The sequence below is a fragment of the Polyodon spathula genome, chromosome 23, assembly GCF_017654505.1.
Source record: "Polyodon spathula isolate WHYD16114869_AA chromosome 23, ASM1765450v1, whole genome shotgun sequence".
Classification (NCBI taxonomy): domain Eukaryota; kingdom Metazoa; phylum Chordata; class Actinopteri; order Acipenseriformes; family Polyodontidae; genus Polyodon; species Polyodon spathula.
Genome location: NC_054556.1, coordinates 12,044,246 through 12,070,895, shown reverse-complemented (window position 1 = coordinate 12,070,895; position 26,650 = coordinate 12,044,246). Strand labels below are relative to the sequence as shown.

Below are 26,650 nucleotides of genomic sequence, written 5' to 3'. Positions count from 1 at the left end.
GACAGATAATTCCAGGGAACTGCAACATAATGTGTTAACAGGGCAATTAAATATAAAATATGTCTATACTAGCAATAAAATCTGGCACATAAATACTCTGCGAGAAACTGCCCACCCTTTTATTAGGCATATTAGCGAACCCTGCAGAGCCACTAAAAGGGTGATAAAATAAAAGCCAAATGAAATGCATTTGAAAAATCTAAACGAGAAGATGAAGTATCATTGCTATTCATTGGCAGTTACCCACTCGTGTCGAGCAGCACTCTTAAATGTCATTTTGACCGTATTAAGCTATTTTTCAGATTGTTTCTATCTAACAGGTAGGATCCAGCAGAGAGCTATGGAGCTGCTAAGTGGTTTTATACTGTGTGATACTGAGGTCGAGTCGTATCAAGTGTGACCACGTCATGTTCCATTCGTAATCTGAGCCCATTTTAAATGTGGTTTCCTGCAGATGAACCACACAGTTTATTATATATTGACCTGCTCAGGCATGATATAGTTTCCTGACTTACTTTCTTGGGGTTTCTCAGATCCCCTTCTCATTGTGCAATTGTTCTTTTTTCTTCTTTTTTGTTAACATTTGAAGTCTTAGAACTTAGCCATTGCTTTAAAATCCAGTTTCTTACCTCTTAGCAGATGCATTATTCTTGCAATTAATAAAATGAAAAAAAAAAAAAACCCACCTAATATAGTTACCAACCCAGAAATAAATAACAGCGTTTGATTTAGAGTCCTGTAAACAGACGTCGATCGTGATGCAGATCAATAGATTTCATATCCGGATTATAACACATGAAGTGATCAGTTACCAGGAGGCAGCAGTAACTTTTCATCTTTGAAATATCTACATGTTGCAAACCTTAAGCTGACAGAAGAAAACAGGGCAGTGATAATATCGCTCGTGCTAATTAGAGTTCAAGAAATAAGAACATAAGAACATAAGAAAGTTTACAAACGAGAGGAGGCCATTCGGCCCATCTTGCTCGTTTGGTTGTTAGTAGCTTATTGATCCCAAAATCTCATCAAGCAGCTTCTTGAAGGATCCTAGGGTGTCAGCTTCAACAACATTACTGGGGAGTTGATTCCAGACCCTCACAATTCTCTGTGTAAAAAAGTGCCTCCTATTTTCTGTTCTGAATGTCCCTTTGTCTAAACTCCATTTGTGACCCCTGGTCCTTGTTTCTTTTTTCAGGCTGAAAAAGTCCCTTGGGTCGACACTGTCTATACCTTTTATAATTTTGAATGCTTGAATTAGGTCGCCACGTAGTCTTCTTTGTTCAAGACTGAACAAATTCAATTCTTTTAGCCTGTCTGCATATGACATGTCTTTTAAGCCCGGAATAATTCTGGTCGCTCTTCTTTGCACTCTTTCTAGAGCAGCAATATCTTTTTTATAGCGAGGTGACCAGAACTGCACACAATATTCAAGATTTGGTCTTGCTAGTGCATTGTACAGTTTTAACATTAGTTCCCTTGATTTAAATTCAACACTTTTCACAACGTATCCGAGCATCTTGTTAGCCTTTTTTATAGCTTCCCCACATTGTCTAGATGAAGACATTTCTGAGTCAACAAAAACTCTAGGTCTTTTTCATAGATTCCTTCTCCAATTTCAGTATCTCCCATATGATATTTATAATGTACATTTTTATTTCCTGCGTGCAGTACCTTACACTTTTCTCTATTAAATGTCATTTGCCATGTGTCTGCCCAGTTCTGAATCTTGTCTAGATCATTTTGAATGACCTTTGCTGCTGCAACAGTGTTTGCCACTCCTCCTACTTTTGTGTCGTCTGCAAATTTAACATGTTTGCTTACTATACCAGAATCTAAATCATTAATGTAGATTAGGAATAGCAGAGGACCTAATACTGATCCCTGTGGTACACCGCTGGTTACCACACTCCATTCTGAGGTTTTTCCTCTAATCAGTACTTTCTGTTTTCTACATGTTAACCACTCCCTAATCCATGTACATGCGTTTCCTTGAATCCCAACTGCGTTCAGTTTGAGAATTAATCTTTTGTGCGGGACTTTGTCAAAAGCTTTCTGGAAATCTAAATAAACCATGTCATATGATTTGCAATTATCCATTATCGATGTTGCATCCTCAAAAAAATCAAGCAAGTTAGTTAGACACGATCTCCCTTTCCTAAAACCATGTTGACTGTCTCCCAGGACCCTGTCACCATATAGGTAATTTTCCATTTTGGATCTTATTATAGTTTCCATAAGTTTGCATATAATAGAAGTCAGGCTTACTGGTCTGTAGTTACCTGGTTCAGTTTTGTTTCCCTTTTTGTGGATCGGTATTACGTTTGCAATTTTCCAGTCTGTTGGTACCACCCCTGTGTCAAGAGACTGCTGCATGATCTTGGTTAGCGGTTTGTAAATGACTTCTTTCATTTCTTTGTGTACTACTGGGAGGATCTCATCCGGCCCAGGGGATTTGTTTATTTTAAGAGCTCCTAGTCCCTTTAACACTTCTGCCTCAGTTATGCTAAAGTTATTTAAAACTGGATAGGAACTGGATGACATGTGGGGCATGTTGTCAGTATCTTTCTTTGTAAAAACTTGTGAAAAGTAATCATTTAATATATTTGCTATTTTTTTTTCTTCATCTACGATTTTGCCATTTGTATCTCTTAAACATTTAATCTCCTCTTTGAATGTTCGCTTGCTGTTGTAATATTGGTTACTGTTGTAAATAGATTGTAAGAGCCTGTTTAGAGCAACTTTCACAACCTATTCCTTAGTTAGCTACTCTGCAAGCACTCCTGTCTAGAAGGGTGGTGTGTTCTTTGGCAGCTGATCAGTACTGGCTATGCATGATAAGACACTTGGGAGAGAGTGTGACAGTTAAAAACAGAATTTACCGGGGGTGGGAGTAGAAACACCTACCTTGACACTATGAAAAGGATGTAGGTCCACCAAGGGGCGGCCAGGACGGTTCAACCTGAAGTCTGAAAGGTGTTGCAGCTCTTCTGGAGGGATACATGATCATCAATATTTGCCACCTCTAAAAACACCAGGTGAGTTGTATGTGGAGATCCTCAGAGCCATTGTTTTTATCAACCACCTGTGCTTGTGGGAGTACCACTACAATTAAGCGGATATCGCCAACCAGGTGGATTTCCCGGGGCTGTAAAATGCTCTAAAAATCCAGTCGTGGTTTTCAGGGTAGAGGTTGATTACATCAATAACTTAGTTTAACAAAAACCTGAAGCTGTAAATTAAACAAATAGATCACATACGATCAGACATTTTGCCTTTGAACCTAATGGTTGCATCCCAGTACAGGTATGATTAAGTATTCACCCTGATAAGAACCAGATAAAGAGCCAGAAGATGCACTTCAATCATGACCATTAGAAGAGAAGCATTGTGAGGGTCTTGTGGTATGGACTAGTGGTTTAGGATTGAGGCTACCGAAATAATTTACCGAAACCTGTGACCTGAGCTAGATCCAAACTCAGGTCTCGAGAGGTCAAATAAATGAATTAGCCTGCTGCCTGGCCCCCTTTTCATTTTCTTTTATTATTATCTTTAATAATGTCCATTGATGTGACTAAAGACAAGACATCTTTTCAGATTTGTGACACTCATGAAAACAGTTCTTCGAGATGATACAGCTAATTGAAATCAGAACATCTAAACAAGGATATTTTACACAGATCGACTGTACATCAAAAAAAAAAAAAAAAAAAGAACATTATCTCACAGACATCAGGTTCCTTAGAATAACTCATATGGCACAATTTAAACACAGCAGGATATCACTTGGCAACATTGCGTTAATTTCTTTCTAGTGGACATTTTCAGTCGAAGAGTGACTTTTAGTAGATGTTCTAGGATGGCAGTTTCCTAACTAGACTATCGAAAAAAATAAAAATGGAAATTTCTAAATGGAGGTTTTGGCATCTATAGTCGGGTTTGTAATCCAGTCTACATGCCCGTAACTAGCTATGAGGACACAGGGGTTGTGTCCTTGGTTGTTGTTTTTTTTGCATCATCAATGCTTATGCTCATGTAAAAATTATTGTAAAGTACAAAAGACTGGTTCATTTTCTGTTGGTTTGCCATGTAAGATTTGGAGGTTGAATAGTAAATACCAAGCAATCATACAAATACTGCCAGCTATAGCCTGAAACCTAAGTTTGACCTCAGTAGAATGCTAGCTCTGGTTATGACTCTGTGGGAATAGTGACGTCCAGCAAATAAGAGTCCCTTAGTTTTCCATAGCAAAAGTTTTGGAGAAAGAAGCAACTGGGACAGATACGATATTTTAACACCACCAGCAGCAACATAGTCACCTCTATCTTATGGTATAAGCAGCATTCAATACTTCTTAATACTGCCTTTAGGCATTTTCTACCAAGGCCACTGAAGTGAGCAAGAAGATATATATATATATATATATATATATATATATATATATATATATATATATATATATATATATATATATATATATATATCAGTGTATCAGAAATTTAATCACATACCATTGGGATACCAGAAATTTAATCACATACCATTGGGATACCATCATTGAACCCTTTTGTCTTGCTTTATCACCATTAGCATTGCACAGTGGTACCATGCTGGAACAGAGATTGCATCTGCAGTATTGCAATGGAGTACCAGCGGGTATCACAGGGACACAAATAAGACTCCTATTGCACAGCAGTTTGAGCCATTTTAGAGTCCAGTCTGAACTTTAGACAAAAGTCACAAGCTCAGTTCTGCCTAATAAAGGTGAACCTGAAATGGCTCAAAGTGATTCACAGTGGGTGTTCATGTCTGGTATTAATTAGTTCATAGCACTGAACATTAGGACACCATGTACCATTGTATTGCTAGTCTGCATGGTCAGCGGATAGTATTTGTAAAAGGTTATGGCATAGTGGTAAGGGGGACTGAGCTGCAATTGAATGCGTGGCCACTTCCGGAGAGCAAGTCCATTAATAACTTTCTATTATTATGTGCTACCCCATGTTGCCCAGTTGTAATGGGAAGACCCCAGATGCCACTATCTACCTCCATCAACTCCCCTCCTTTTAAAGATTCACCACTCAAGAACAGCTGCTACCTGTGTCATGTGACTTGAGGATTGTTAGGGGTTTGAAAAAGCACCAGTTAGAGTGGTTTGCCATCATAAGAGGCAGCTTATCACTCATTGCTTACAGCAGGGTATCACAGTCACAAAGCATTGGCCACATATATATATATATATATATATATATATATATATATATATATATATATATATATATATATATATATATATATAATTTAAATTTTTTTAAAAACACAAATTTTATAAATGTTCCATAAAAATAATGTAAAATCTTTATAAGATGTGTAGACATTATATAAATCCGGAACCAAATACGAAATCTATATAAATAAACAGGGTAATTCATTTCATTAAATCTATATAAAGTCTTAATAAAATATATTTTGAGGAAAAAAAATTCTATATAATATATATACTTACGATATGTATATATATATACTCCTAATATATATATAGATGATATTATCTTTTTTGTTATAACAAAACAAAATATATATAGTGCACAAAACATGCCAGAGTAAGGACATCTACAGCGTTTGAATACAAGGGATAATACTGGTTACTATACTGGTATTAAGGAAATAATGCATGGAGATTTCTATGTCTGGGGAGTGTGTTTAGGAGTCGGTTATCTGAATGGATGAAGAACTATTCTTGTTGTTTTATACTGAGGTTTAGTCCACTGAAGGAGAATAGAAATGGTTAAGCATCACTCCATTTTTTTTTATATTTATTTTTTTTTCTTTTATTTTAGTTCCCTCTTGGGTACTAAATTATTGTTGCAGTTTTTAAATAAGCCCCTTTCACGCGGGTCAGAACCTACCCGGGCAGGACCCGGTGCCATGCTGGTAGGGTACGTGATTTCACATTACCATTGATAAAGCAGGGTTGACCTGGGCGACAGATGCAAGTAAACAATGCCCCAGAAGCAGCTTGTTACTGACGCTTCCATCCAAGCTTCTCTGAATTGAACCGTAGGCCCAAATGTTGATTACAGCAAATGTTTCTTCATCCCTGCTGCAATCTGACTCATGGTGTGTCTTAAGCAACAAAAAAATGTCTAAACAGAATAAACAGAAACGTTCCTTGCCGAAGTGAAACCTTCACGCAGGCGCAGCTGTTTGGTGTTTTGCAACAGCTCATGAACGGCCGTCAAACATTCTGTCTCTCTCAGCTCGGGTCAAATCGTGTCAGCCCACATTCTGAGGTGGGTCACTGGGACGTTAACCCGGGTCCAACCCAGCCATGTGGTTTCACACCAAGCAGGATTGTGACCCGGTTAGACAGAAACCAGGTAAGAGTGCCAGTTTGAAAGGGGTTCTAGTGCACACGCTTCTCTGTAGATAAGTTTATTTTAAAAGTGCATTTTGAAGCACATATTAGACTTTCCAACCACTTTCCGCAATTCTCAAACGTGTGCCTGTGTAAAATGTCATTTCGAGGCAGTGATTTAGGTGCGGTTGTGGGTTGAGGCAACGCAAAATTTGATAAACTGTACAGTATCTACCTTAAGCATCTGTCGCATTTAATTTGTAACTGGTCGCTAGTTGGTGATGTAACAATATTTCCAAAGTACACATGCAAGCCAGAAAACCACACAATAGCTTCACACACGAAGGTAAACGTGACCTAGCAATGTTAAGTTGGGTTGCAGTTTGAGACAGGTGATCTGGGCACATTATTTAGCATAAATTTAGCACATTATCCACTTTGTAGTTCAGGGGGAAGAGAAGTAGGAAGCGTATATAGTGCAGAGATGGAACTCAGATATAGACAGAGCTCACACAGGTGGCATCAGTCAGTGAGAATGTAATACAGCACAAGATAGCTGGTGTTCACTAACGCTTCAACATGTTTCAGAGGTGAAAATTAATCCTGGCTCAGGTGTTTTTTTAATTATTTGAGATGTTACATTATCATGTGCAGTTTACTCCAAAGATTGACTGCATAGTGCTGCCACTTACTATCCTGTACTGTTCTTTAACTGTTTACTGGTAACTATTGTCGCAATGTTACACGTTTATTTTACTACTGTGCCAAGTGTTTAAGCTGCAGATGAAATACATGTTTAAATACTGTCAACATTTATGGTCAAAGTTTTTTTTTTTTCTATGCTAGTCAATCCAGTTCTGTTTTTTGAAGCAAAAATCTAAAACATTAATGGAAACATTTGCTTGTCAATGCTCCATGATGATGCTACTCATTCTTTGTCATATTCACTGTATGGTGTCTTTAAGAAGAAATCATATTTACAGTTTGCTGCCTCTTTATAATGCTACATGTCTGAAATTTTCTTGAATCATGTTTTGCTTTGTATAGAAGCAGAGTGTTGTTTTCAATACTTCCATTGCCTGTTCCCAGGTAGTAGGATTGATGGGAGTCAGGCATTGTGTGCCAAAATAAAGAGGTGTGCAGATACTCATATATTCCAAGTAATTCCCTTTAACAAGTTTTAAACCAGCAGAGATTAACTGTAACCTGCTATTGAGAAACCTGACATTATACTTTCTCTGTCATTTACAGTCTACACATGAAGTATCAATCAATGATAATAAGACTGCCAGTGTGAAATAAAAGTATCCAATAACTTGTCACAACCTAATCTTTTAAAACCACTCATGTTATATTCTTACCTTTGTTTCCTTTGTTTGATATAAAATCCATTTTGTTTTAATTACTAATGGCACTTCACTTAGGCCCAGGCTTGTTTCCAATAATTCAGCAGTTTCAGTGACTCCTGTCCAATGTCTAATAAACGTCCATCTCAATTTGTGTGTTGAATGCAAGTGAAGTATTAGTAGAAAATCAAAAGAACACTGATTCTATATCAAATTACAGATACAACATTAATGGTTCTAATAGGTTCTGACAAGTTATCACACCATGTTATATTAATTCACATTGCCTTATTATCATTGGCACTAAGTAATGTGTCGATTGCATTTTGTGTTTTGCAATTAACATATTTTGGAACAGGCTTTTGGTTTTTAATTAAAACCTGCTGACTTTAAACAGATTCAAGGGAATTACTTGGAAAGTAAAGGGCTGCTGAAAAAAATAATTTAAGTATTGTATTTAAGGTTCCCTAAATTAATGTATTAGTTTAAAGCCCTTAAAAGTATTCAGCAAAAGAGAAACATACACGTGTGCTTTTATTAAAAACCACCTTCCAAAGAATGTTTGAAAAACTGCACTGAATCTGCTGCCAGCACCTGGAATGACACGCATAGCATGTGACATCTTGTTTTCAGTTGCATTTAGCAGCAATCATAACTCTGTAACTGCATATCTCAGGACGGGCGTAGATCAGTGCGCTTTCAAAAAGATTGTGTTTTTCTTGTCAAAAGCAGTTTGCAGCATGCAGGGCTATTATCCCAACAGACATGCATAAAAGCCACCCTTGGCTATTTGCACGCATTTTGAATTATTCCTCTGAATTCCACAATCAAGATGCATGGAATCTCAGCAATTGCTTCTAGTGGAAGGACGTACAATAATTAAACACAACTTGCAGGGCCGGTTCATTAAGCTCTAATGAACACCGTGATCTTGTGGGTCTATTGCAAGGCATCCCAGGAGTGTTAAACATTTTTATGTATATAAAAGGTTAATTAGAAAGGACCCAGCAAGCCACTTGAATGAAACATGGTTTATGTCTCTTACCCTGTTTTGCTTTTAGAATATTTTTCCTCTTAAATAACTCTTTAGGTGTCCATTCTCATTTACAATTATGAAAGATGTTACAGTCTGTTTCTTCTTAAATAGCAACAAAAAAACCAAAAAACAATCAGACAGTATTGTGCTGTACAAAAAAAAAAAAAAAAAAAAAAAAAAAAAAAAAAAAAAAAAAAAAAAAAAAAAAAAAAAGTTTGTTTGGTTTTTCCTCTGAATTGCACCTGGGTGCCGATGAAGAATCTTGTGAACATGGTATTTCTCCTTTTCTCAATATTTACATGTCTCTGATAGTGTTTCATTTTATAGTCCAAAACTAGAAAACAATAAATAAATAAAAAGAAGCGGTTTTCCAGAGGAATCGTGTTTATAAATACAAAGGTAGTTTGTTCTAGTGTTTAATCCCGGAGTGAGGAGACAGAGATTAGTAGAGAAGGTGTTGGGGCGGGGTCTCCGTGAAATCCAACCTTTGATGGTCTATGATCCTGGACCTCAATCTGAAAGAATGACAAAACAAAGAAGTATAAGTACTGTGTTATGCTTTACCTTTTTGGTATCGCCATTTTACCTCAAAATGACAAAAGCCCATAACGTGACTAAGTAAAGTTTTGCTGGTCATTGGAATAGTAATTTTGCATGTGATTCAGCAAGATAGGTTTAAAAGGTTGTCAATAGATTAATAAAATCGTAAACGTAACGATCCCTTGCCAGGGACGAAATCGTCTGCGAAGGGGATTGTGGCAGAGCAAAGCTCTGCCCTTTTAAATTGGCAGGGATGGGGTTAACTTCCCCTGCCTGCCTGGGTTTATTATGTTCAGGTGGCTGGGGTTGATTAGGTTGATTAACGATCAATCAGCGCCCAGCCACCTGATATAAAAGGAGGCCTCAGCTTCTCATTTGGGGAGAGGGAGCTGAGGAAGCAGGTTGGTTTTTTTGTTTGGGTTGTTTAAGAAAGTTTGAATCCAGTGAAGGCATCGCCCAGCCTGGAAATTGTTATTTTTGTAAGTTTTGCTTTTTGTCTTTCTTTGTGTTGAAATTGCTTTGTTTTGGCCCTTGTGCCCTTTCATTTTTGTGTTCATTTATAATAAAATAGTTATTTTTTTTTGAACTGCAGTCTGTCTCTGGGCCTCTAGGTGGCGCTATCTCACTTCTGACACCAAATGTGGCAGGCTGGCGAGTGGAAAGAGATCTGCAGAGCTGCTTATTCAATTGTTAGAAAACTAGGTTTAAACATTAGTTAGCATAAGTAGCTGAGAATATCAGATTATGTGAATATATGGGGGTGGCTGTCTGTTTGAACAGAGGAGACATGATTAAAATTTTTAAAATCTTAAGACGAGCTGACATAGTTAACCCAAAGCAATACTTTTGGTAAAGCACAGAAACCAGGACCACAGGGCACAGTTGGGCAGAGTAGAGAGAAATGCAGGACAGAAGGAAGGAGACACTTCTTCACACTGAGAGTAGTGAGAGCTAGGAATGAGTTACTCTGTCGTGTTGTTGAGGCAGAATCACTGGATCCTTTCAGAACCAACCTGTTCAAGTTTTGAGATCAACCAGCAACTAGGAACTGAATGAACAGAGCTGGGCTCAATTTCCTCCTGTCATTCGTAAATTTCTTATGTTTTTATGTACATACGTTATACGTTAGAACGGGTTTACATATATCTGGATAACTGCTTTTCTAATTGTTACTAAACTTGGTACTATCATTATTTAGCTGAAGTTATTGAGAATATTACATGTTGAGGATACATGGAGGTGTCTGTCTGTCTGTTCATGCATCTGCCTGTATGTCACACTTACATTTTTCCTCATCTATCTGGAGAATCGCGTATCAAATTGTGATGAAACATTGCTCATCCTGTTGACATAGCTCTTTGAATTTACAAAGACACGTTGGCTGATTGAACCTGGCTTTCATATATCTATGGGAGGCAACTGGAACAGACGAGCAACTACTGAAATAAGGTCAATCCACCTTACGATTCTTCACACCAAGCACATTCATTCACTACATAGAGCTTGTTTTAAAATAAAAAATACATTTTTCAGATATAATGTGTTTCTTTTGAAGCTGCACATTTGAGACCTACACAGTGAATGGAAGTCCACGACAGAAAAGATTCATGGTATCATAAGGGTTACTTAACTACTTAATTGTATGTCTACTGTATTACTGGTGCCCTTTTAAGTGACTGGTACCCCAAAGATTTAGGGGAGCTACGTATAGTTAGCAGATAATTTGCATGTGCCAGGTGAGTAGACATTACTGTGAACATGTTAGGATTTCTTGCACCATTGCAATAAACTGTTTGATTTGAGAACACACTATGTTTCTCAGTGACTGTTTATTGAGCTAGCTGGACAAGTGAGGGTTTAACCCAGAACACTCCCTATTAGCACTAATAATGGGCTATCTTATCTAAATTAACATTCAGCAGTCCCACATTAGTGTTAATCAGGGTATGTGAAACCTGCCTTTCAACACAAAAAACTAACAAACAAAGAAATTTCAGCAAGAACCGCTCGAAGCGACTGAAAACATCACAAGGCGGCAAGTCAAAATATAGAAAACACACACGGACACAAGCTGTACTGCAAATGCTCTCTTAATCTCTGTCAGTCATTAGAATTGAGTTGAATACAAACCATATTGCCCATTCTGTCACTGTGGATCTACTTGATTCCTTCCAGGTTTAAATAAAGCAGAAAAACACCTGAGAAGGAGTAATTAACTTTTAGTTTTTTTAGTCTTGTGTTGTCTGTCACCCAATATGGGAACTATTCAACTTTTTACCTTGCTTCTCTGGTTGGTGGCAGCTGGGGACATTGCAGTTAGTCACACTTTAGAGGTCAGTGTTTAAGTGGGAAGTGACCCATACTCTGCTCGACTCGTGTGAGCTTATGTACGCAGCACTAAAGTGGAACAGCTGTCATGGAACCAGGTTTTCCATTGCAGGCAGAAACGTAAAACACAAACCATGTTTATGTGAACTGGGTACATTATCCATGACTTGTTATTTACAAGTAAATCCACAGTAAAAATGCTCACAAATTAACAAACGTCCCCAGCAACAGCTGTACATACCAAACTTGAGCTGTCAGTATTATGAAAAAGTGCAAGTTTGACTCAAAAACAGATGTGTGTCCACCATTACACTACCATTTCAAACGTGTGCTCCTATTCATTATGGATGTTGAGTACGTTCATATATTACAGACATAAAAAAGACAGCTTTGTAAAACGGTTATAATAATCTAAAACTAAAGTAAGATCTTAAATCCCTGACTGACGCACTCTGTGTATTATCTCTTTTTATTGGCTCACTAGCCCTGCATGTACTGTATTCTCAGCAATTAAAACCAAACGGACATGATTGGCTACGTTCACAAGCCAATCAGTCCCTAGGAAACAACAATGCTGTATTTTATACAGACTGGCAAGCTTGGAAGATTTAGAGTTATTTTGTATCCAGACAGAGGAATGATGTGAACCAGCTCGTTACTTACCTAACATTAGATCCTCTGCAACAGCAATCAAGAGAGAGAGAGAGAAAGAGGGAGAGGGAGAAGAAGAGAGGGAGAGGGAGAGAGAGAGAGGGGTGCAGTCAATTTCGAGAGGAAGATAATTACACCCAGACAAAAAGAAACATTCATGTAAGGTTTGATCACAATAACAGCGGGACACTGGGTCGGACAGACAATTAGGGACTTGATGAATGACAAGCCTCCACATCTCTCTGGCTAGGCGAGTTCTCAGCTCTAGGCTGATTTAAGCAGAATAAAATAAAGCACATGCTATTTTTTAATGAATGGTTAAGTATATATTTATGATGCTGCTGTAGGTCCACAACCCAACCATTACAGAGGGAACCAATGCTCTGAACCTATGCATTAAATCCCCAACTCGACCCCAGCTCGAAACTGTTTTACAAACAGAATATATCGAGGATTTGTGCATCAATCCCTCAAACAGGTAGCTTCGATTGTGCATATAAAAGGGTTATATATACAGTTACAATAGTTTTTCTACATGCTTTATTTGAACTTGGCCTTGATTTGTTCGACATTTCACTAAATTAACAAATTATAATGCTTATAAAAAAACCCCCAAAACTCATAACTATAAACTGCTGCTCTTTCACTATTGCTGTAAGCTGTCGAATGGCACAGTGGGCAGCGTCATGGGCTTCCGCTGTGAAGAACAGGGTTAGTGTCTAGGTTGACAATATCCTATTTATTTACTTTTATTTTATAAGAAATGTTTAATTTGCTTTTCAGAGAAAATATCTGAACAATTCTTGAGATTAGGCTAAAGAAATATTTAACCAGAAGATAGTCCCGGAGTTTCCTGTACATTTGTCAAAATTTACTTCAGCTAAAGGAAAGACATTCTCGGAGCACCCTAGGAAACAGTTCTTGTATTATTAAAGCTGACATGATGTGACTGGTTTATGCTGAGAAGCATAGTAGAGACTCAAGGAGCATTTTATCACCAGCTACAGATAACAACAAGGTACTAAGTGATTGAAAAGACACCAAGCTCTGGTTCCAGACTGCTGGGAAATAGAATTCTTTCAAAGCCCAGGATTTGAGACTTTGTTTCTTCCCTCTCCTGGTTTTGTTTTGTATGCTGCTGTTTTTTTTTTTAAGGCAAAGTAAGTTGAATGCAACTTATATTCTTTTTATTATTATTTTTTATCTTGAAATCAGGGGTGCGGCTTGGATTCAGCTGAGACTCATTATCGGGTAAACACAGTAATTTGTTTAAATGCTTCTCAGACACAGCGAGTGTACAGTTTATAAATAACTAGGCTAGTTTTGCATTTCAGAGACGTGGTCTCTGGGGTTTCTAAATGTCAGCTTTGTGTCTCTTTTTTTCCCCACACAGTCATCACTTACAAACAAGGTAACATGGTGGCGATTTAATTCCTTTCATGCTGCTTGGCGCCTGACTTAATATAAATGGCACAGGCAATATACTGCTGCCTTTCTGGGCAAACTGCAGCAAACCTGACTAATGGAGTCTGGTGTCTGGCCAACAAAGAGCACATCCATTGCCAGTGAGGTGATCCCTCCAATGTAGAACACATACACGCTGAGTGGTAAACACAGGGAGACTCTTCGAAGGATTAGACGATGCATACATCACTGTTCTGAGACTTGTGTGCTCTGTTTACGTGGGCAGCTACAGTACCTGAACTACCACCATTACACCTACAACATATCTTTGATACAGTTATTTCTGTGGCAGGGTTTTGTGTTTATTTTTATGATGTGCCACAGATGGATTAAACTACCCAGCAACCACTCAATTTTCCCATAGAAGCCTAATGTAGCCCAGACAGCTACTGTATATACAGTAACTCTCATACAAAGTGTTCCCATATCCAGGACTTTTATGCTTTCAGCATTAGCAGCAATAGCAACGCAATGGTGCTGGAGCAAGTCTTGGTTAGTGGTCCTGATACTATAAGGTTATTAATCAAGTTAAACCAGCTGTTAGTGTTTCCGATACAGGGAACTTTTAGTCAGATAGTGAAATATTCTGAAGTAGTTGCTTTTGTTGCCTGGCTCCAGCCTCACTGTCTGAGCATTTAAAACTTGCATTGGACCTTGAAATTTTATGAATTATGACAGCTGAATAAGCCCCCAAAGGGAACACTCATGGAGTCCAATTGGAGAATTCGTTTGTGGCAGTGTTTTGGCCAGTGGTCAAGGTCTTTACACTGAAAGGGAATTATTTTGAGTTTAAAGAATATTACACTGTAAATGTCACTAGTAACAAATATCTGAAGTACACTTCTAAGTCACCCTAAAATGTGATTTTTCTTCATAGAACCTATTAAAAAAAATAAAATAAATAATGATAATAATAATAATAATGCCTTTCATAGTGGACCACCATCACAAAGCGCTTTACAAGATATGAGACTAGGGTGTGTGAACTATGCATCAGCTGCTGAGTCACTTACAAGAACGTCTCACCCGAAAGACAGAGCACAAGGAGGTTAAGTGACTTGTTCGGGGTCACACAATGAGTCAATGGCTGAGCTGGGATTTGAACCGCGGACCTCCTGGTTACAAGCCTGTTTCTTTCACCACTGAAACAAACAGCCTCCTAGTTCTGAGTTGAATTTTACCATTTATATTTTCCCTTTTTAATGGTTTTGTTAAATATTTTGTCCCTCAATTTATTTATGATATTGATTGTTTTGGTGCTGGCAAAGTTTTTAAAGAAAATAACCCAATGAGAGCTTACCCACTGCCTTAGTGAGGATTAAGTATAGAGCACAAACACTATGATTTTTTTCCTCCATTATTTTATAATGACAATCCATTTTTAACTGTAAATCTCGCATTGCACTGAAGAACAGCCAAGTCAAATAATATGTATTACAAAATATGTTCTCAGAAAACACCTGGAAGAGTTTAAAAATATACAAAGCACCCCGGGCAGTTTTCTCAGAGATGTCATACTGATGCAGAGCTCATTAAATCACCTCACTCTACAAGGTGCTGTCAGCTCAGCCAAGCGCACAGAGGCATGGAGAGTGTTACTGTAGAGAACATATGGAGCTGCCATGAAGAGTGGACCATTAGTTACTCAAGGGTGAGTGAAACACAGTATAGCATTGCCATACCCAGAATTTGAAACACTCAATCAGAAATTCAAACATAAATTTGATAAGAAAAAAAAAAACTCAACAAAAGCTTTGACTAATGTTTTCATCCATGCTGGTTTAGCTACTTGATGAATAACTGCTGACCCGGAATACTGTATTCTTCTTTTCAAATAATTGCAAATGTTAGTACAAGAAATATTACCAGTAATACCCACATTTTATGACCTATTCAAAATAATGTTCTTCATTGTAACCCCCAAAACTGCTCTATGTAATGCCAGTTACCACATTCATAAACATCTGAAGTCACATTTTATTTTAGTTTATTAGCATAATAAAAAAATGGTAATCAAATGCTGTGTATTTTTGGTTTATGGCTAGATAATGCATATTAACCTATTTATATACAAATTACATACGTATAATAAACAAAACCTAAAAAATACTACATTTTAAAAGTGCCATTAAACAATTTTGAAACACATTTCAGTAATATGATTGGCTTGGAGTTGATAATCCTAAAGAAGGGATGTTTTCTGAACAGTTTTAAGAGGCCTTTTTTATCTTACAATAAAGCATGGCAAATGTTCTTATATTTTAAACGGAGACTATTAACTTTTCAGGGCAGGAATGGGGTAGAATGAGCAAACTCCCCACACCAATCATTTATTAAACTTCTCTGATTGCTGTTGGAGTGGACAAAACATGGTTGCAATGTGGAAGTATATTTCTGAATATATGAATGCGCCTCAGAAGCAGTTTTGCCGAGGAGGACTATTTGTGGCAAAGATTTGCAGCTGCCCCCAGGGAAAGGGAATCAGAAACATATGACATGATTGCAGTAAGTACCGCACATATGACCTGACACATTAACTCAAGCATGACTGGGCATAACATGTAAATACTGAATATGACATCACAATAGACAAGGGAATCATAGACGCAGACACACACAGGCACACATTTGACCAAACTGTGACACAACTAGACAGAACACGCTGGGACACCACCACACAACTACAGCCCAAGGCATTTGACAAAACCACTGGTTATAACTTACCCCAGTGATAGTGAAATCTGCAAAGAGAGAAGTAAAGGACAGGTTAGTTTAACATGTGCATTGCTTGGTACCGGTTTACTCATAGTTGTCTGTGTATTATGCTGCTTCAGCTCCTGTTGAAAGAGTTTAGTAAACCAGAGGCTTGGGGCACAGCGGTTTCAAGTCAATGCAGAGGTAAGCAGTATCCAGTCCTACAGGACTATTCCGCTCCGGGTTTGATAGGTAGTAATACTGAAGGCTTAATTGGTTCAATTAAATACAGACTGCTACTGTATCAAGTACTGCTTGTTTCTTTTCTCTTGCTGTTTTTTGATGGCAGCTACTATGCTGGTGCTTTTTCTAAACACCCTGTTGATTTTAATGCAATATTTTATGCTGCCAACGTGTAATAAGTGTGTTTATTAAGTAGTCGAATGCATCCAGCGTGTTATTTTTTTTTCTTGGGGGGGGGGGGGGGGGGGGGTCAAATTAGCAGTGCAATTTTGAGGGGGTATTTTGTGTAAATACAATAATTAGAGGTAATAATAATAATTGCAATAATTTGCAAATAAACTGTGGTGAAGTTTTATCAATAACATGGCTATAATATGTTCCAGAGAGTTAATATATACATAAATATATTTTTAATAATAATTTTTTTTTTTCACAAAGTCAGCACTTCAATAAAAAATGGGGTAGCAGTGCCAGAGTGACTTTGTTATTTTCTTCTGTGGTTTAGAATATGGTTGGAACGAAGAGATCAGGCCCTTATACTGAAGCTAGAACAATAGAGGAGGAATAACATCATTTTTCCTGGTATAAAATTCATAACAAAACTGCTCCTTCTTGATACTAAGTGTTTGATGCATTTTTTGCAATACAGCCCAAGTTTTGTCCACATCTGTGAGCGAGATAGAATTAGGAGAGACAGTAAGAGACACTTTTTAACAAAGAGATGAGTGAAGGTAGGGTATGGGTTATCTAGTCATGTCTGTGATGCAGAATCATTGGGATAGCTTAAGGCCCGACTTGACAAAGTTTTGAGATCAGCCAGCTACTTGGAACCAGATGAGCAATGATGGCCTCCTTTTATGGGTCAGAATTTTTAGCAGAGACTGCAACTGCAGTGCATCACACAACACTGCCTGTTCCGAAGAGACTGGCTTGCACTGTTAGTACACTGCAAGGGATTATAGTGCATTTTCTTCAAATTCTTCTTCTATCTAATAAACTGATTGGAGATGCTGATTTCACATTTTTAATTTGTTGTAACCTCAGAAACCGTCAACGATACATGCTTCATACAGTATTTGTACTGTATAAATATATACTGAACTTTACATATACTGAACATTTTATTTTATGCTTATACATCGTCTACTAGAAATCACATTCTAGTTTTAAGTTGCCTTTGTCACATATTCTGGATGATACTATTTTTTCATTTATTTTTGGCTGAAAATAGAGAACAGGATGCTGTATTTTTTTCCCCATTGGTTTGGGTGGAGGATGTGACCCTATGGGCTGATCAATGCTTGCGAGCAGCAGGTCATTTGAACGTGATATGGACTTACAACATGGCATTCTGCATCCAGTTTCTCAACCGTCTTTGGCTGCAGGATGCAGTCTGCACATACACACCCGCATCTGTTCTAGGTGACTGCATTACTTGAAAAGAAAGCAGGGAAAATCCATCTTCTTTAGCAGCCAGCTCAGTGGATTCGCCTTCTCTAATCAGATTATGTAATGCAGCAAGCTAAAGGACACAACTGCAGGATATTAAAGCTGGAAGCCTTTTGCTTTATAAGCCTAGAGTGAATTTGAAATATAGTCTTGACTTGTGGCCACACCGAGCAAGTCCTCACGCCCTGAGGTTAAAGGCTCAGACCTCGAGTCCCTTAAAGTACCCTTCACATGAGAATATAGTCACTGAACTGCGACTGCAGCATGTACGACCAGTATTGTACATCTGTGCAATAGGGCCACATTAAGAAAAAAGTTCATTTTAACCATTATCAAATTTAGAGCATTCTCAGAAGTTGGTAGTTTGATTCTTAAGACGCAGTTCTATTGACACCAATTTGTATCACAGCTGTTCTTGAGATATGGAAAAATAGAATCTGCAGCATCCACTGCAGAGTGCCCGAATCAATTTGCAGAGATTAGATTTCCTAATGGCTTTCTCATTTTTTCAGAAATCATTTAAAAAAGTTTAATATATATATATATATATATATATATATATATATATATATATATATATATATATATATATATATATATATATATATATATACACATACATTTTTCACCTTCTTAAAAGGTCTACAGATCAACAATCGCTTTATGATTAGTCTCAACTTTCAGTTTTGAATAAGGCATATTTCTAAAATGCATACTTATTTTGATTTAAAGGGGTTATAGTTTACAACATTTCCCCATATACCTAAACCTCATGAAATTCTATGTGCTGTGTACTGCAGGTCTCAAATGTGCAGTTTGGAAAAGTAATACAAGTTATTGCACCTCTGGTTAAGGACAGCTTTAACTTTGCCATTTTTAGGTTGTCTGTTTCTGTCTGTGTTGTTTTAATATCTGAGTAATTGCAATAAGAATCACTCTGAATTATTAAAAGCACCAGTAACACAATCTAAAGAAATGTGATTTTAAGATATTGTAGCAAAGGGGTAGAGCTGGTAGGTGATGCAATCTAGACATGAAGGCACAAGCCTGATATCTGCCCCTGCCAGGGAGCACGACTCTTTTCTACAGCGGTATCGGCGCTTTGCTTCAGAGCGGTAAGTCCCGGGTTCACATCCCACCTCTGCCTGTGCGAAGCACCTGCCTGCGGGACCCAAAGCTCGCCACAATATTTTAACCTTGTATGATACCAGGCATCATTTTTTAAAAACCAATCTGTTTGCTACAACACTTGTTTGTTTAAAAACTGCACACGTGAAATCTAGCTAGTGAAAGAAAGTGTACACAACAGGTAAGACTGATGGAATGTTTTCATTCCCTCTAACCCCTCCAATCACAAGCAGAATGAATATAATCCTGAAGATTAGCACAGAGACCCATAGCTGTTTCTATAGCTGCTTCCACTTCTCCAGTTGTGTAACAAAGGATTCCCCAGTTGAAAAGGAGTATAAAGAGAACACATGATCAGTTTCTAGCCAAAGAATTCAGTGCCTCCTTGAGAAATACTTAAAACCAAAACTTCTACTAATAATAAAAAAATACAAATTTCAAAAGCTTCCTGGTGTAAGAATAGGCTTTTGCTCTCCCTGCAGATAGGGAGTTTTGAGGTGACAACAACAGCTGTTTTGCTTTTGCACTTTCGAATGAGTTACATCACAAGGGGGTTTATTCAAAGATTGCTCTGGAGTCAAGGAGGTGATTTCTAGCCATACTGCTCTGAGCCTCCAGCCCCCGAAGCAGAGGACCCATCATTAGAAACTCATAATAGAATCCCTAGCTGTATTCCAGATCTACATATCAGTGCAAAGTATGCTCCACCCTTTCATCACCTTCAGTCTTTTTATAAAAGATGGGGTTTCAGATTTCAAAACAGCTGGTAGTGCTGTCAATTTAATACCCCTTGGCTGTTTACTGTTCGCTGTTTTACATTATAATATTGTACATAACTAATACATTTTGCACAAACTGTTATTCCATGCAGTTACTTCCCCCTATTACTTCCCCCCTTCTATTTTTTCATTACATCACAATCTCATTCCCCATTTGCATTTGTAATGAAGTTATTTATCATGTTGCCAAAGGATATAATTAAGCACATACTGAGAGGGAGTACTAGAGATGACAGATCTGTTCTTGTCAAACAATAAGACCCTTCATTTTTTTGAGCACTGATGCAGACCAGAAGTAAAAATAAACCTTAAACAAAACTGTAAGGTAAGCGTAAAGTATGCAGCTATGGCCAAAAGTTTTGCATCACCCTACAGAATGAACACATTTTGCTTCATAAAGCAGAATAAAACATCTGCTGAATAATGTTACTAAATTAATTTATAATATTTAGATTGGAGTGAAATATACTTTGAATATAACATTGAACTGTGACAAGATAAGAAAGGTTTAAGTTAACCTTGCCATGCAAATAATAGAAAGAAAAACAGTCCAGCACAGTGATAACATAGGGAACTTAGAGTTGATTGATTTTGTTCTCAAGTGACAGAAACAGCTTTATCAGATTTTGACGGCGTACATGTATAGAACAAATATTACAAAGACACAGTTGTGTGTTCTATACATTAGCAAGGCTTCTAATGACTGCTTTAGGAAGTTTCTTAAGTAGATTGCTTCAGGTACCCTGCCCGTCTGCATTTAACCCCTTGAGATATACACACGGTATTGAACGGTTTGCTCAAATGGTTTCTTCTTAAAATCCATTTGAGAGTGACTCAAGTATCACAAGGAAACTGTCAATTTAACCTGTCAGCAAAATTTAAACCCTGTTTCGTGCATCTCATTGTAAAAATAAGAAAGTTTGCCTCATTGTATTTGTGGGACACATATACCCCTTTGTACCTTAAACCGTAAACCAGCCTCAGTTATGCGCAGGTGGCTAAATCATAACCCTAATGACAGAAGCGGTTTGTTTGATGTTTATCAATATTTTTATGACTAGGCCTCTCGTCATTGGCCCAGTAGGAGGGAGTAAAATGGCAAGCTTTCGTCAAAGGCACTGAAAAGGTTAAACTGACATTTTTATTTATGCCAGATGAACTGCAAAAAAAAAAAAAGTTGTGTCGTGACACAGCTGCTGAGAGCGGGGAGGACTCAGGAGAGATCAGCCATTCCCTTAGAATCATCTCGGTTACCATAGAAACACCACCACTTCAAATGTATAAATACATTTTAAAAAATGTGTTTTTTTTTCAAGTAGGAGTCTGAGGATCCCCGCTTTCTAGTTACATTTAGACTGACTCTGAAAACAACCTAATTTGTATCTGTATAGCTTTATTTACATTACATTCTATCACTGTTTGCCAGGGTTTCATTGAGTGTCTAAATGACCAGTTCATACAGTTTTATTTTCATTTAGCTGCATTGACTCTCATTGGTAAAATAGCTGTGGCTCGGCAGTTCTTTGTATATTTTGCTCAGATGGGTTTGTGCACATCTTAAGGCTTTTTCATATTTCAGTTGTACGGCACATCAGGGCAGTCATACTGCATTGTAACATAACAAAAGGGGTCATATTTCTATATACTACACCCTGTCACAGAGTTTGATTCATTTAAATCAAGATGTCCATCCAGCATGATTATAACCCCCCCATCGCGACAGTCTATAGAAGCTGTTTACAGTACCTCCTTTGACGCCAGGCTCAAATTAAGGCATTGCTGCAACAAAGCTGTAAGAAGCAAGAGCAGGCCTCTGTTCTCACAACAGATGTCATCCAGTACAATGTAACGCTATGTTTTTGTGATCTGTAAAAAGCTGACGCATTGTTTGCAGGGCGTCTCTAGACTGGATATGCATTAGATTTGCGTTGCTGTATGACACATTTTGGTCTGGCCTTTTTTAAAGTCCTACACTTCGTTGCACCAGCTGTGCATAAGTTCAAACTTAGCTTAGTCATAACTAACTGATAAATATGGTTTTACACATGCGTCTTTACGTTTGTTTTAACTTTACATTTTAATTTTAAAAATCAGGTGTGGAACCTGTAGGGTGTTTCCAAACTGGACTGTGCCATTTTATGGCTGAATAACTGGATTTCGAATCCAAATGAAAGAGAACTCTATTTCACCTGCAGATGTCCGAATCTATAATGGCAGTGCATCACTCTATGGAAGGCTGTCCTGGTCAAAAACGTGTTGTTTAGTACACGTTCTATTTGACTTTAGCATGTGTTGTAATTCTAATTATTACACATACTAATTTGGCCAATCAGATAGCAGAAAATGAAATGAGAACCAATGAATTTAATGAAAATAGTACGTGTAATAAGTTATCCAATTAGAAGTCACCTTACATCTGCCATTCTAGCCCAATTCATGGCAGTATACATGGCAGTATATGGACTTGGCATTGGGTAAAGTCTAGAAAAAATTGATTGACCTGGACCCTCACAGACGAGCATCAACTAGCAGTTTCAGAGCCTTAGAAATTACTTTAATATGTCATTTTAAACAAGTGTTGAAAGATCACACATTGAATCTAATATTAGCTATGGTAACTCAATATTTTGGTGTAAAACTGACAAATATAATTAGAAAATAAAAATGATTGTGTGCAGTGTTAATATAAACTGAACAGTGTTACAGTTAACATTGTCTCAAGAAGTTGGCAGCACTCAGCAAATCTCTCGTGGACATGATTTGCAATTTTCCTTCATTTGTTTTTAAGTGTATTTCATTTCAAATTAAAGGGTATATAAGGACCTTTTTATTTTATTGTGTTACATGTTCCCATTTTCTACAGCTGTTTAAGTAAGGTGTCTGACCACTTTTTGCATTCCACTGCCTCCAAGATGGCTTCACATGGACATGCATGGACCATTCAAACTACATTTCCCATCATACTCCTACTCACATATGTAACTGAGATGGATTTACCAGTGAGCAGGAGGATGATGGGAAATGTAGTTCTGATAAATACATGAGGCCATCTTGGAGCTATAGTAGCAACAGCCAGAGAGGGCTGCAATTTAAAATTGAAAAAATTAAAAAAGAAAATTAAACAATATACACACCTTACTTAAACAGTTGCAGCAGCACATGGGAATATGTAACACAATAAAATAAAAAGGTCCTTGCATATCCTTTAAAAAAATGTTCTCTCAAAGGTGATTGGCTACTTTTGTAATTACACTGCAAAATGACCAGCCCTTACAGGTACTACTGTAAAATGACCAACCACTAGGTAGAAAATGCGTAGTTAATTTACATTTATTTAGAACATGTAGTTTTTTATGTGTTCCGATTGGTCCAAATCAATACGTGTACTAAATACTTAGGCTTTCCATAGACTACTAATAGACTCACAAGTCTTATCTCTCGTGTAAGCATGCACCCCACACGTTTCATTCAATGGTGGTATACAGCTGTGTATCACCCTATAGAATTAACTATTTTAGATTCATAAAGTTAAATGAAACCTGCTGAATAATGGTACGTTAACACGTTGAATTACATAGAATTTTTTAGTTTCCCATATACTTGAAAAATCTGAAATTTCAAAATGACTGAACCTACTATTTTGGCTTCCGGAACACTTTTGCTATATCATTTTCTAGCTTCTTTGATTACACACTGCTAAATAAAAGATCTAGATTATGTTTATACAGGTTTTTTCTGTTTTTTTTTTTAATTATTATGTCTCTATCCAAAAATTATAGCTGATGTAAAACTTTTGGCCACAGCCGTAGATGTTTTTTTTTTCTTTCTTTCTGCAAGCCTACCTTTGTTGTCAGTGGTAAGCTCCTCCTGCAGCAGATCGTTTTGCCTGTTTCCCAGCACGAAGGCGAGGAAGGAGAGAATCAGGGCGTCCAGGATGCCGATGATGGCGAGGATGTAAGCCCAGCGCACTGAGCAGTTCCCCAGGGTGTACTTGTCCGTGTCGTCCCCGCACATGTCCCGCACCACCTCCGAGTCCCAGCCATTGGGGAAAATCATGCAGCCCAGGACCAAGCAAACAGCTAGGGGGAGAGGGAGAGAGAGAGAGGTGAGAACAGGACTAACAAGGGCATTTAACAGTAGGTGCTGAGGGAGACTGGGAGTTCAGCAACTGCACAGAAGACCAAAACACTAGGTGAAATTGCTCGACGCATTATAAACACTGATCTGCTTTAGCCTAATGTGCTGTACGGTACATCATGGATATTTCTAAACCAGGGCCTGTAAATTAGCAGCAGATTAAATACAAACGCACTTGTTCTAGCCCTTGGGCTGAGCAGATGCCTAGGTTTCAGTTAAAGTTAACAAGGAGTGACGTTGCTCTAGGTCATAATGATTATTTATTTATTTAGATTCCTTCCTCATACCTGTCCAGACCTCTCACCCATATTAAAATATCCTTGTGTGTTTTAATTTGCTTTAGGCGATTTATTTCTTTTCCCCAATTTTCTTTTCTCTTTGACAAAATTCATTTTTCCTGACGCTATGCTATAGATTCACTTCCTGTCCAGCAGTTATTAGGAACCACCTCCCTTTGCCTTACACTCACTGACCTGCACATAGGACCTTATATCAGCTGCACAGGAAGTGAATTTACTGTGAGCACATAGAAAATGGAAAAGCTGGATAACTGAAGCAGAAACAACATAAATGTCAATGAGCTTTTTATTATACAACTAGAACTGCTGTTAAAAGGAAGCCACACATTTGTGACTTTACCGCCTAAAGAATAGTGCAGCAAATCTGCAACCATTATTACCTGAACTGCTAAAGTTGTAAGCCAATATATTAGTCAGTCTTTTTTTTCGCCATAACACTAGGCACTCAATCATAATAGATAGCACTAAAAAGCTATACAATTGAACACATGTTTTAACGAGAAGTGTAATTGTGTACCTGTTACAACCACATGTTTTTAATTGGAATGAAAACACTGGCTTCTGGTAAAAATGTTTTTTATACCATATTCAGTCAGGACAATCCTTTCTATTGAAATACAACATTTTATTGAAGACATCTGACAGCATTTTGAGAGTTTGGGCATTCGGCCTCACCTCTTGACAGTCAAGTGAAGTGGAGAGGAGGAAGAGGTAATCTGAAAGGTACTGCAGAGACTGCAGTAAGAGGTAGGTATTAATCTACCTGGATTGCTTGGGTTATGGTTGCTAGGTTATTCCTGATCACATTTGTCAGTGTATTTGCAGGTGCCTGCCTGAAACTTTTCTTTGCGATAGTTTTACAAGTTTCTTTTACAGTCCTGCTTATTATGCAATTGAAGCAACTGGGTCTCAAAAGAGCTCTCAAACAAGTCTTCACATACAGCTGGTAAACCCGAGTGTAATCATTAAAATATCCCCCTGGAACACTGCTTCTAGTGCAGATAATGGTCACCTGGATGTGATGACTGAAACCGAAAATAATAGATAATTCTAAACAAATGAAAGCATTAATTAAGAAAACAGAGACATTTCATATACCAAGTTGCTCTTTAATTCCATCTCAAAGCTGAAAAAGAAAAGCCTTTTTTTCTGACACCATCAATATTAATACAGGAGTCGTCCCGCCAAAGCACTTGCCTTTTAAATTAATAAAGCTTTGCATCAGAACATATCCTAGTCCTGTGTCACTCGCACTGCACAATGCTTTCTACATTGCTATGCTGCAGCTCTCTGTTTGCGCTGCTCGTAGGCTGTTATACAGCTTGTATTTGTAAAACATATTAAAAGTAAACATCGTGTCAACTGCAGTATGTTGCACTTTTGCAGTCTTGTGTACTGACAAGGTGGATAGTATTATACCTTTTGTTTAATCAACAAATCGAAGAAAATCCACCAGTCACTAGATGCCCTCAATAAAAAGGTGTAGGTTTACTGCACATTGCGTTTCAGGGTAGTGCTATTGATGTTAAATTGAAGTGACAAAGTAATTACGTCGAAAGCTCGATTTTTCAGGATATTTCATTTCTTACCTGTTTAATATCCTAACCCCTGTGTATTGTGTGACTTTTCTGTTGTTTCTTTTTCAACCATGGGAGCTGCTTCTGAAAAAAACAACAACTCCTAAAACGATAGATTTCTGGAGTGAGGTGGTTTCACAAAATGAGAGGCGCGTGTGTGTGTAACATCAATATCTAACCGAAATGTTCAAGGCTAAAAATACTTAGACGTCCTTTTCTTGCAGGACCATGTTGAATGAAGCTAGGCGACGTTTTTAGACAGTCGCTGGCAGACTAATCTATTCCTTTGTAATGACATGCTACTATACATTTCACACTAATGATTTGATTATCTTAACATATCGATTTTACAAACACTCCCTGGTTCCAATTAGTTTGGATAATAGAGGTTTCACTGCAACTAATAAAAATAACTGAGCCTCTTGAATGATTGGATTCTTGTTTCATGAACACTTCAGTAGATATTGTATATCCACGGCAACAATAAAAACGACATTAATAGAATCTATGTTTTGTTTTTCCTGTTATGCCGCAACATGTTTGGAAGACTGGGAAATCCCAGATCGCACCGTCCCACTCCCCCTTCTACTTGACACATAAGAGGCAATGCATTAATGCTTTATT

General features: G+C 37.6%; 1 protein-coding gene across 1 annotated transcript; it reads right to left on the bottom strand.

Moving 5' to 3' along the window:
• Positions 1–8,940: 8,940 nt before the first annotated feature.
• LOC121298294 (LHFPL tetraspan subfamily member 4 protein-like) lies at positions 8,941–26,159 on the bottom strand. The gene is made up of 5 exons (XM_041225343.1): positions 26,039–26,159; positions 23,856–24,092; positions 16,445–16,461; positions 12,269–12,283; positions 8,941–9,252 (listed from the first exon to the last, which is right to left on the bottom strand). The coding sequence occupies exons 2-4, from the start codon at positions 24,067–24,069 to the stop codon at positions 12,275–12,277; spliced, it is 240 nt and encodes a 79-aa protein (XP_041081277.1). The 5' UTR covers positions 24,070–24,092; positions 26,039–26,159; the 3' UTR covers positions 8,941–9,252; positions 12,269–12,274.
• Between the last annotated feature and the right edge of the window lie 491 nt (positions 26,160–26,650).